General features: G+C 46.5%; 1 protein-coding gene across 3 annotated transcripts; it reads left to right on the top strand.

Annotated features, from left to right (window-relative positions):
• Nucleotides 1-347: 347 nt before the first annotated feature.
• PSMC1 (proteasome 26S subunit, ATPase 1) lies at nucleotides 348-10002 on the top strand. 3 transcript variants are annotated; one of them, XM_064423604.1, is made up of 11 exons: nucleotides 348-439; nucleotides 1544-1597; nucleotides 2425-2521; nucleotides 2829-2953; nucleotides 3412-3597; nucleotides 3791-3919; nucleotides 4799-4895; nucleotides 5080-5269; nucleotides 7379-7530; nucleotides 8780-8934; nucleotides 9699-10002. In XM_064423604.1, exons 1-11 carry the CDS (start codon nucleotides 434-436, stop codon nucleotides 9831-9833), a joined length of 1326 nt encoding a protein of 441 aa, XP_064279674.1. In that variant the 5' UTR covers nucleotides 348-433; the 3' UTR covers nucleotides 9834-10002. The 3 variants fall into 3 exon arrangements, with proteins under 3 accessions (XP_064279674.1, XP_064279675.1, XP_064279676.1); XM_064423605.1 differs by lacking the exon at nucleotides 348-439 and adding an exon at nucleotides 1034-1129; XM_064423606.1 differs by lacking the exon at nucleotides 348-439 and adding an exon at nucleotides 1208-1455.
• Nucleotides 10003-12070: the final 2068 nt, after the last annotated feature.

The raw sequence follows: 12070 nt of genomic DNA, 5'->3' as shown, positions 1-12070 counted from the left end.
CACGCCGCCGGTGCTCCCAGGAGTGGCACGGAGGAGGAGGGTGATGCAGCTGTGCCCGCTGGTCTGCAGGCGGAGCTGGGGCTTCCGTCCTCTCGGGAGACTAGGAAATTCCCCTTTTTTGGTCTAACATTCCAGGTCCTCTTTCTAGTTAAGACCTTAGGTTAGGGTGAGAAGTAAAAGGATTTTAGCAGATACTGGATTAAGTTCCTCGTCCTTAGACGTCACTTAGGTCTCTTAGTTCCATGTTGGCTCGTTGTTTTTAGGGGTTTTTGCCTGAAACTTACAGGTGAAATGCATTCGCTCATCTGCATTCTAGCTCTGATGTCCCTCCCCTTCCCCTGCTGCCTGCGGGCTCTGGTATCACCCCTGGCAAGCATTAGAGGGGACAATGGCTAATCACCATTAACAGGTAGTTGAAGAACTCTTCTGCAACATGCAGGTAACCTTCAATGTAACAGCAATTGGTTCAACTTTTTTTAACTTTGCAACCTTAAAAAAATTGATAACTTTTTATTTATAATAGCCCTGATAGGCCAAGGGAACAAAACATCCTCACTTTGGCTAAACAGTCTCCATATTGCACTCCACTTTGGCACAACACAGGCACAGTAAGAGATAAGAATTGTGTCTTCTTTCTCTGATGTTCAGAGAATGTGAAACCCAGAAATATTCCTGGGAAGAATTGTGCCTTGCTTTTCTCCATGAAGAGAATGTGACAACACTAAAAGATTCTCCTGCATTTCCCCAGGAACACCACAGGCCGGCAGAACTCAGTGTAGGTACAAAAGTTACGTTTTTGTGGAGGCAGGGATTTCCTGAAAACTTCACCCATGTGCTGCCACAAGAAAAGCAATTCTTACAGCGCACACAAAAACGTTTTTACATGGAGACGGAAGGAAGGCTCAGGAGCGGGACAAAGCCGCTGTAACGCTGAAGGCTCGCCGCCCTGCCGAGCCGCGGCCGGGCCCGCGCGGCCCTCACAGCGCGACCCGCGGGCACCGCCGCCCCCTGCCGGCCGCTGCGCCGCCACGGCCGCGCTGGGCCCCGCGCGCCGCGTGTCCCTCGCCGCTGCCCGTAGTGACGCGCTCGGCCGCGGCGGCGCGGGCGGTTCCGGGGCGGCGGCGCGATGGTGAGAGCGCTCCCCGGTACCCCGCACCCCGGTACCCGGTACCCCGCACCCGGCTCCCCGCACCCGGCACCCCGGCCCGCGGCGGCACCAGCGCGGCCTCGGCGGGGCACAGCCGGCTCTGCCTGCGCCGCCCAGCCGGGCCCCGCGCCCCTCCGGGCTCCGGCGCCCCGCGTTTTGCGGAGTCACCGGCGGCGCCTGCAGGCCGCGGCCCGGCGAGGCGGGGAGCGGGCGGTGGGGCCGGGCGGGGCGCTTCTTTTCGGTTCTGGGCAACAAGCTGGATAAGTTAGTCCTTTTTTAGACAGGAAAAATGCAGTTACGGGATTTCTGTACGCGGACTTGCCCGCAGGCGTCTCGGTTCATAAAACTGCTCATATGTGATGGTTTCTGCCTTTTGTTTTTCTGCCTTTTGTCTAGGGTCAAAGTCAGAGTGGCGGACATGGTCCTGGTGGTAGCAAGAAGGATGACAAGGTAACTGAAACCCAAATAAATACTTACAGAGTGAACTACAAGTGTGCTGCTACAGAGCCTAGCTGCAATATGCCTTTAACATTTACTTTTAAAAATAATTGTTGTGCTTGGAACTGCATAAAATTATGCTTTTGCTGGCTCCAATGAAAGTCTTTTCTGGGTGTACATTGGAGAAAACAAATATTGTTCATAAATAAAAAAGAGAGCTTAAGAAGAACTGAAATTTCTTCACAGTGACTTGTTTTTTTAAAAAATAAAACTATAAATGTGTGAGGCTTAGGAAAGACTAGTTGCCTTCAAGCTGCCACTTAAGGAGCTGTTGTTGGCTCGGAGGTGTCATTGCACAGAGAGCTGCAGTGGGACTGTACTGCACGTGTGGGACATCAGGGCCTCCTTTGGGAAAGGAGGGCACAGTGTCCATGGCAGGCAGGGGCTGGGCTGGGGAGCTGGCTGTGTCTGATTTACTCACTCAAGTGCAGCAGGAAGGTCGAGATTCAATGTTTTTCTCATTGTCTCATCTGTTAGTCTTGTTTGTGATTTACTTCAGGCTTGAGCCTTCCATGTCCTGTATTCACTGAAGAATGGCAGGAGTTTAAATTAGAAAGAGGGATGTAAAATAAGCAGGAGAAGAAATTTTTGAACATTCTTAAAAAATAAGAGTAATGTTTCTTTTACCCTTCTTGCTGCAGATCACAAAGAGAAAGTTTTGGTATGAAGTCCTTCACCTTGAGCCCTTTTGTAGTCTGGGCACTTAATACAGTGTGTATTGTTTACTTGTTACTATCCCAGTCTTTAAATTTTGTTATTGGATTCTTTTCATGAATAAGGACAAGAAGAAGAAGTATGAACCTCCAGTTCCAACCAGAGTGGGGAAAAAGAAAAAGAAGACCAAGGGACCAGATGCTGCCAGCAAGCTCCCCCTGGGTAAGCATTCTGCCTCTGTGGAGGCCACTAACACAATGCCAAATGTAATTTTATTCCTAATTAACATCAAAAAGCCTCCCACAGAATAAGATTATTGTTTTGCAAGATGCAGCCCATGAACTCCCAGGTAAGAGAGAGAGAAATTAGGGGAAATGTTAAATCTGTTTTTTGCCAGGAGTTACGGTGGGACAAGTAAGGTACAAGTTACAGTCAGGAAAATAAAGCAGGATTTCTTGTGATGAATTAGTGGTTAGTGGGTGCTGTGTCAAACTTGTTGTAAAATACTGTGATTCTGCTTTGGTTACAGTGACTCCTCACACGCAGTGCAGACTCAAGTTGTTGAAATTGGAGAGAATTAAAGATTACCTCTTAATGGAGGAAGAGTTTATCAGAAACCAAGAACAGATGAAACCTTTGGAAGAAAAACAAGAGGTGAGGTTTGAGTGAAGTGTTATTTCTATTGTTACAGTAAATGCTCTTAATTAATGTGAGCCACTTCATGAAATAAAGTACCAGCAGTGTGCAAGTTGGTGCAGACATTCCAGGTTTATCACAACTCCTCATTAATTGGCTAAATCGTTTTAGACCAAGCACAGATCACTACAGATGAAGCCATGGCAGTTTTTTGTTTCTTAATGCTCAAAGTACAGCTCACAGATCTCCATCAACAGAGAAAGAAGATTCTAGTTATTCACATCCACACGAATGGTGTCCATAGGGTAGGACTAAATTAACAGTGGGTTTTGCTCCTGACCTCTGTCTTCTTGGGGCAGTAGAACAGTAGGAAAGACAGGTTCTGCTGTGTTCTGTCTGAAGTGTGGAGCCAGTGTTGTACAAGAATGGTTTTGCCTGTGTTGTTCAGTTGTTTCTTGGGTTTTTGTTGGCAACAGGAGGAAAGGTCCAAGGTGGATGATCTGAGGGGAACACCGATGTCTGTGGGCACCTTGGAGGAGATCATTGATGACAACCACGCCATTGTGTCCACATCCGTGGGGTCTGAGCACTACGTCAGTATTCTGTCTTTTGTGGACAAGGACCTGCTGGAGCCAGGCTGCTCTGTTTTGCTAAATCATAAGGTGAGTTGTTTGTATAAAATCAAGTTTCTTACAAGTTCTAGTACTGTTTTTAATGGGCCTTTTTTCCTGAAGACCACAGGAGAGAGAATGCTATTTATTTCACACACCTAAGTAAGCAGGCATAAGAATTAAACTTCAGCTTGTATTAAAAACACTGCTTGCCTTCTTTGACAACTCTTAATTCTTGAACTAGGTTCATGCTGTGATAGGAGTCCTGATGGATGACACAGACCCTTTAGTGACTGTGATGAAAGTAGAGAAAGCTCCTCAAGAAACCTACGCTGACATTGGTGGCCTTGACAACCAAATTCAAGAAATCAAGGTATTCCCTTGTACTCTTTGACAGTTAAGCCAGCAACATGTCTGTTGTGCTAGGAGTCGAGAAGGGAAGCAGCAGGACTGGCTGCTGTTCCTGTAGTGGTGTCCTTTATATTTCTGTAATGAATTTCTTCATTAGACTTCATTGGGCAGACTCGTGGACCTCAGTGTTTTAAGTGGGTCACCAGAGGTTGTGTGCACAGGAACCTTTCACAGTTGCTCAGGAGCCTTTAGAGCTCAGAGCTCATAAAATCTCTCTAATAGCTTATACTTTGCAACAGGCAAAGTTTCAGTTGTTGCAAGATGAAAATTGTGGAAACTGCAGAGGCCATTTTGGGTGTCTGATGGTGTCCAATCTAACTAAAGGATTTCGTCTTTCAGGGCAATTGCTCGTTTTGTTTTGGCATTTGTTTGTTGTTTGGCTGGGGTGTGTTGGGTTGGTTGGTTTTTTCCCTACCAGCAGAACTCTGCCTGAACCATGCTATGTTCTGGGTAGGTGTCTAAAACCATAAATGCTCTTAAAACTGATGGTATCTGGTAACTCCTTATAGAAGGCACCCTTTCATAAAGAGTTCCCTGGCCCCAAGGTCATCCATGGTTGTTTGGGGTTCAGGAGCTCCAGGGTTCTAAATCCGGGATGATGCATTGAGGATGGAGGAGGGGGAATGTTCACTGGTGGAAACAATAGGAAGGCTTGTGCAGATGGAGTAGTTGTCTGCCTTAAAATGGGAGGCAGCAAGGGTCATGCTGTTTGATGTGTGTCTTGAAATCAGTCAAGTTCTATTTGCCTTCACTGCTTTCATTATTGCTGTTTTGAAGATCCCTACAGATCTCTGTTGGAGACCACTCAGTCTTATAAAAACATGTTTTTCTTGTGCTTCAGGAGTCTGTGGAGCTTCCTCTCACCCACCCTGAATATTATGAAGAGATGGGTATAAAGCCACCCAAAGGAGTCATTCTGTATGGCCCACCTGGCACAGGTATTTTACAGTCAGTAACACCTGTGCTGAGATAATACAAGTCAAATAATCTACACTTGGTTGGTGTTTAAAGCACCGCCAAATCCGTCACAAATTTCATACAACTGTTTTGTTAGGGCACTTTTTTCTTTCTCTTTTCCTTCTCTGCAAACTAATCGCAATGTTTCTTTCCAACTAAAACCAGGCAAAACTTTGCTGGCCAAAGCAGTGGCAAACCAAACGTCAGCGACGTTCCTGCGGGTGGTGGGCTCGGAGCTGATCCAGAAGTACCTGGGGGACGGCCCGAAGCTGGTGCGCGAGCTGTTCCGCGTGGCCGAGGAGCACGCGCCCTCCATCGTCTTCATCGACGAGATCGACGCCATCGGCACAAAGAGGTACAGGGCTGAGCTCTGCACACACAGCACTGCCAGGCTGCACCACAAAGAGGTACAGGGCTGAGCTCTGCACACACGGCACTGCCAGGCTGCACCACAGAGAGGTACAGGGCTGAGCTCTGCACACACGGCACTGCCAGGCTGCACCACAGAGAGGTACAGGGCTGAGCTCTGCACACACGGCACTGCCAGGCTGCACCACAGAGAGGTACAGGGCTGAGCTCTGCACACACGGCACTGCCAGGCTGCACCACAGAGAGGTACAGGGCTGAGCTCTGCACACACGGCACTGCAGAGCAGCACCACAAAGAGGTACAGGGCTGAGCTCTGCACACACAGCACTGCCAGGCTGCACCACAAAGAGGTACAGGGCTGAGCTCTGCACACACAGCACTGCCAGGCTGCACCACAGAGAGGTACAGGGCTGAGCTCTGCACACACAGCACTGCCAGGCTGCACCACAAGGAGGTACAGGGCTGAGCTCTGCACACACAGCACTGCCAGGCTGCACCACAGAGAGGTACAGGGCTGAGCTCTGCACACATGGCACTGCCAGGCTGCACCACAGAGAGGTACAGGGCTGAGCTCTGCACACACAGCACTGCCAGGCTGCACCACAAAGAGGTACAGGGCTGAGCTCTGCACACACAGCACTGCCAGGCTGCACCACAGAGAGGTACAGGGCTGAGCTCTGCACACACGGCACTGCCAGGCTGCACCACAGAGAGGTACAGGGCTGAGCTCTGCACACACAGCACTGCCAGGCTGCACCACAAAGAGGTACAGGGCTGAGCTCTGCACACACGGCACTGCCAGGCTGCACCACAAAGAGGTACAGGGCTGAGCTCTGCACACACAGCACTGCCAGGCTGCACCACAAAGAGGTACAGGGCTGAGCTCTGCACACACAGCACTGCCAGGGCAGCACCACAAAGAGGTACAGGGCTGAGCTCTGCACACACAGCACTGCCAGGGCAGCACCACAAAGAGGTACAGGGCTGAGCTCTGCACACACGGCGCTGCCAGGGCAGCACCACAAAGAGGTACAGGGCTGAGCTCTGCACACACGGCACTGCCAGGCTGCACCACAGAGAGGTACAGGGCTGAGCTCTGCACACACAGCACTGCCAGGCAGCACTACAAACGCTTCTGCAGCTGAGCTGAGACTCGCTGTCTTTGTTCTGCTACATTTGTATACACTGTGTGATGTAAGCATTTGTAACAAGTAACACTTCTAATAACTTCTGTGGAAATACAATATATCACAGCCTTTTCAGGCTAAATAGACATGACCAGAGAGAACCTCTGTTCGCTTGTTACCTGGCAGCATCTCCAGGAGAGAGTGTCAAAACCAGAAAGAGACACTGTGTATATGGGATTCTCCAGCTGCAAGTCTATATGCAATAATTTCCTTTAGTGATCCAATGGTAAAGCAGAATATTTAATACAGAATATATCCATTTGTTGTTTGCCTTTAGAGTAGGTGGCTAAATACTTCTGCTCTGAGAGTCTTTTACAGAAAGTTGCACAGTGTATGTCATGGAGAAGCATTGCTTGTGCCACACTAAACTGTTGTTCAGCCCATATCCAAACTGTATTACTTTGAAAATTCTGTAGGTTTGTTGGAACTGTCCAATGCAAATAGTCTTTCAAGTAGTCAGTGTTTTTTAAATAAATAAGAAGGTAAGAAAAATAACATGTTTACTACAAGGCCACCAACCCAAAGCTGCTACCAGCCCAAAGTGCCAGCTGCTGCCTCATGTATGATGTATGTGCTTTTAAGAATTACGTTTTTTCCTTTTTATGTTGATTTTGTTAGGTGGGAAGAAGATCTTTCCAAATATGTAAGAAACATGGGAAAAAACCCCCAGATCTCCTTCACATGATGGCTGTTACATTCCCCAGCTACAAGAATAGATCAGTGTCTCTTAACCTAGATGTCACGACATGATTGTGAAAACCTGTGTTTTGTTTATATGGATAAACATTAATGTTTTTATTTAAATGTCTTATGGATGTTTCCAGACAAAATACCCCTCTCCCCCTTTTGTTTATACCTTTGTGCCAGTTCCTTAGTGCTTTTTCTGACTATGCTTTTTTTTCTAAAAGGTATGACTCAAACTCGGGGGGTGAGAGAGAGATCCAGCGCACAATGTTGGAGCTGCTGAACCAGCTGGATGGCTTTGACTCTCGGGGGGATGTTAAAGTTATCATGGCTACCAACAGAATAGAAACACTGGACCCAGCTTTGATTCGACCAGGTAAGGGACTTCCCTGCTGTCTGTGCTTAAGCCACTTTTCTTGTGAAAGGACTTGTCATAACTTGACAAACACAGGCTGGTAAAAAGACTGCAAACTTGTTCTTATTCATCATCTCATCTATGAACAAGCTTCCAAATACGAGAAAAATCTTTGGAAGAGAAGAAATGTGTTCATTCCTTTACTTACACATAAACAATATGAATATTTTTCCTTTCTGTTAAGATGGCACAGCCCTTTTAAGTAATTTTTAAGCAAGATGTGTGCAGCAGCAGCACAGCTGCAGCAGCTGGGGAAGGCAGGGCAGCAGCACCTGTGCTTTTGGGGGTGAGAGCCTAGGCTTTCCCAGAGACAGCCTGGATCCTGGGGCAAGGAAAGCAGGCTGCTCTTATTGACCTGGCACACTCCTGCCATTTGGGGGATGAATGAGGGAGACATTGAGCTTGAGCAGGCACAGGTAGTATTTTCAAATGGCCACTAAAAATGTACCAAAGCATAGTACATCTGTAGTGTCTGTTAAGTGGGAGGTAGAAAACAACACAGAGATCAAAGGAATAAGCTAAAATACCTCCATGGTATGAAGTTGCTGAGGTATGTGTTTGGTCTGGTTTTGTCATAATTTAGCTTTAGCCCATTCAGCTCAAAGCCAGTGCTGTTAGAGTACAGAGGAGATAATACTTGGCCAGAATTGAAAGAGATAGTCTGACCTTGCTTTCTACCCCAAGACATGACTTCAGGTCATTGAGTCCAACCATTAAGGTGTCATGGCCAAGTCCACCATAATAAGCCACATCCCCAAGTGCCACTACACCTCTTTTGAGCATCCAGGGATGGTGGCTTCACCACTTCCCTGTAAACCTCTTCCAATACTTGAAGACCCTTTCCATGAAGGAATTTTTCCTAACATCCAATGTGAACCTTCCCATGGAAACTTTAGCCCACTTTCTCTTGACCTGTTACCTGGGTGAAGAGACCAACCCCCACCTGGCTGCAGCCTCCTTTCAGGTACCTTATCACTTCAGGTGATAAGGTCTCCCCTGAGCCTCCTTTTCTCCTGGCTAAACACCCCAAGATGTTCCTTCAGATATTCCTCACAGGACTTGTGCTCCAGACCCTTCACCAGCTCCATTGCCCTTCTCTGGACATGCTCCAGCTTAAGAGTTACTGCCATTTAAACCCTTCTGGTGTTCTTGCTGCTGTTCCCAGCAGCTGCATGCAAGAAACCTAAGAGTGAACTTCTCTTTTGCCCAGGACGTATTGACAGGAAAATAGAGTTCCCTCTGCCGGATGAAAAGACAAAGAAACGAATCTTCCAGATCCACACAAGCAGGATGACACTGGCAGATGATGTGACTTTGGATGAGTTGATTATGGCAAAAGATGATCTCAGTGGTGCAGATATTAAGGTCAGTGCACATCACCATTCTTTATACTTCAAAGCAAAACTCAAATCTCATTTTTGCTGCATCCAAAACCATTTTCACCTGAACTGTTCACCAATTTTCTGTGCATACATCACTGAGGAACAGTGGGATGGTTTAAAATACCTTTTATGAGTACCAGGTACACTGCTTTACAAATGGGAAATTATCAAAATAATTGTGAGGTAGCTTGTGTTGGTAAGAGTATGTACCTGTGTTACCTGAATATGAAATTTTAAAGTAGCAAAGTAGAAACTAAAAGGAGAGTGTGGAATCTTGTGCAAGGTATCTTAAACAGTACTTAAAATAGTACAGGATAAGTAGCATTTTTAGGAACTATGTTGCAAGGCAGATAAAAATGCAACTGTATATTAGGAAGCTTCAGCGATATCCTGTCTGCTTTTTCAAAGCAGATGGAGCCCTTGCTACAGTTACCACACACGAGCTTAAACCAGCCTGACACGACTGTCACCTCCCTGCAGAAGGACCAGGCAGCTGGATGTGCCTGTCCTTGCACAGGGAAATCGCTGTTGTTACAAAGCTGCCTTTCTGTAACTCCACTGCACTCACCTGGCTGTATCCAGCCTGCTGCAGTGCTACACAACAGTACCCAACTTCAGAACCCAGATTTGTTAACAGGCCTCACTTGTGCCGTTACTGGAGCAGTAGGAGAGATGCAGCTGCCTTTGAGGGTGTGGTTTGAAGGGGTTGCACAGCAAGTGTAACCATTCTTGCTTCCTGTGTTGCAGGCAATTTGTACAGAAGCTGGATTGATGGCTTTGAGGGAACGGAGAATGAAAGTAACGAATGAAGATTTCAAAAAGTCTAAAGAGAATGTTCTCTATAAAAAGCAAGAGGGAACCCCTGAGGGATTGTATCTTTAAGTCATCTGTCTCTCCAGGAACTATCAGAACTTTCTGTTCTGTGCTGGTGAGAGTCTTGGTAAATCCACACAGCTACTTTGCATTCATGAACAGGTTAAAAGCTGGTGAGTTGTGGGTTTTCAGTCAGTGTAATTCTTCACTTCCCAATAAAATGTTTATTTGAACTGAACTGTTTTGGTGGCAAAGCCCTGCTATTTACATGAAACTGTCTGTTGTTCGCTGGCTTTCAAGAAAAAGTGCTGGTCACCCAAGTGCTTGTCTCAGTGACCCACACCATGTGGGCAGGGAGCAATGCAGGTGCTCCAAATCTTAGTCCTCCTTAGGCATAGCAGGCTCTTACAACTACTCTAGCATTGCTGTTGTTCTTGATTACCTTCTTATATCTTTTTTTCAGGGGCTAACTAGGATAAATGTCACTTTTGAGTAATCTCAGTGTCATCAATCATTTATACATGAAAATCAATGACAATTATGCAACAGTGAGTAAGTGAGACTCTTTAAAGGTAGCTTATAAGAGCAAGATGGATGCTCATTAGTAATCTTACCTTGAACATCTAAACATGTTTGGATAGGGTACTTTTAAGATTAGAGTTTATAGATTTGTTTTTCCCAGAAGGGTTTCAGTTCATCAGATAACCATCAGAATGTCTCTGAAAAGAGCCAACACACAGGCCCAGGTTCCAGGGCCCCACGCTGCCCAGGGCAGGATGTGCACACTCAGAAGGCACCAGCCCCAGTGCTGGAGGTGCAGGCTCTGGCATGCAGCAGATGTGCACAGAGAAATCCTAACTACAGGTCCCAGGCCTGCTGTTCTACAGCATAACCCTGAATTCTTCCCCCCAGACAATTCTGTTGCCTACAGCTCCACTGCCATGGGGGCTCGGTGTCTGCTGGCTCCATTGCAGCCATGCATGTACTGCTTATGAAGTATCCTGTGCAGTACTCTTCTGTGAAGGGCTTGCTAAGTTCTGAGTAATTCATTTCCAAATGTTGTACATGTAATCTTTAAGGTTTATATAAAAGTTCCACATGCAAACCAGTTCTGCATTGTGCAGTCTTTGTTCTGGGAACTTTCTGTGGGAGTAAATGCAAGCCAGTGCTCCAACAACAATGGCAGCAGCAGGGCCAAGAGATTTTGTTTTTCTCTGTAAAAATTATGTGGCTCGTTGTTAAAAATGAACCCTACAGATGAATGGAGTCCTTTATTTCATCTGGATGGCAGAAATCCTGAAATAGAATTGTTTTTCATCTGGAGCTTAGAAAAACAAGTTTTATTACCCATTCTTATAAACCTTAGGAGATCTGTCTCCTTGGAAAGGTCACAAAAGCCAGGGAATATTTAGCACTTTCTAATCATGGCTGTTGATCTCAGTGTTGCTTGAGGGGCTGAAGAGCTTTATGACATGCATGGCAAGAAAGGCACTTTTCATTAGGGACATGGCTGTTTCTGCAGGCTCAAAGCAACAGCCACAAAGAGATGGGTTCAGCTGCCTGAAGAACAGCTGCATTGCATGAAATGAACCCAAGGACTGTTCTAGGACCCTGTCTGCCACCACAGGAACTGAAAAACACTTTTGAAAATTCAGTTCTTAGCTTTTGCAGCAGAATTTAACTGCTGCCACTTTTGCCAGAGCTTCTGAACTTGACAAGACAAAAATAATAAATATCAGGAGAAAGTGAACAGCAAGTATGTTCCCCACCAGGACAGGAAAGCTACTGGGGACTGAATTAAAAGGCAGGACCTGCTCCAGGAAGCCTCGGACCATCAAAAGGAAGGAAGCAGCCCCAGTGCTGCTTTGGGAGAAACTGCAAAGGAAAGGACTTGGGACAGGATGCATGGAAGAACAGAAAAGTGATGGATAAGAAGTCATTTCTGCCGTCACTGGAAGTTTTCAAATGTGACTGCAGTGAGAGTTGTTAATCTCAGCTAGGCTCCCTGTCCCACTAAAGGTTGGACCAGGTGATCTTTCAAGATCCCTCTGTGACTCTAAGCAGGAGCCCAATCAAGCTTCTCCCCTTCCCCATGGCCCTTTCAGGGCTTTAGAGGAAATGGCATTCTGCTGTGTTGGGAAAGCATTAATAAACACAGGCATAATTTAATTTGTCATGTTACTGTTCAGGGTACAGAGCAACTTCTATCTCCAATTCAGGAGCTCTGGCATTTTTGTAGAAAATAAAGATTTAAAAAATAAACCGTATTTTTCACAAAGACTAATTGATTACAGCAAAATCAGCAG

This window comes from Passer domesticus, chromosome 6, assembly GCF_036417665.1.
Source record: "Passer domesticus isolate bPasDom1 chromosome 6, bPasDom1.hap1, whole genome shotgun sequence".
NCBI classification, from domain to species: Eukaryota; Metazoa; Chordata; class Aves; order Passeriformes; family Passeridae; genus Passer; species Passer domesticus.
This window is presented reverse-complemented; position numbering and strand designations above follow the sequence as displayed.

Coding starts and splice junctions, on each gene's coding strand:
- PSMC1 (XM_064423604.1), top strand. Junction 4,896..5,079: donor GTATGGCCCACCTGGCACAG/GTATTTTACAGT, acceptor AACTAAAACCAG/GCAAAACTTTGCTGGCCAAA. Junction 8,935..9,698: donor TCAGTGGTGCAGATATTAAG/GTCAGTGCACAT, acceptor CCTGTGTTGCAG/GCAATTTGTACAGAAGCTGG.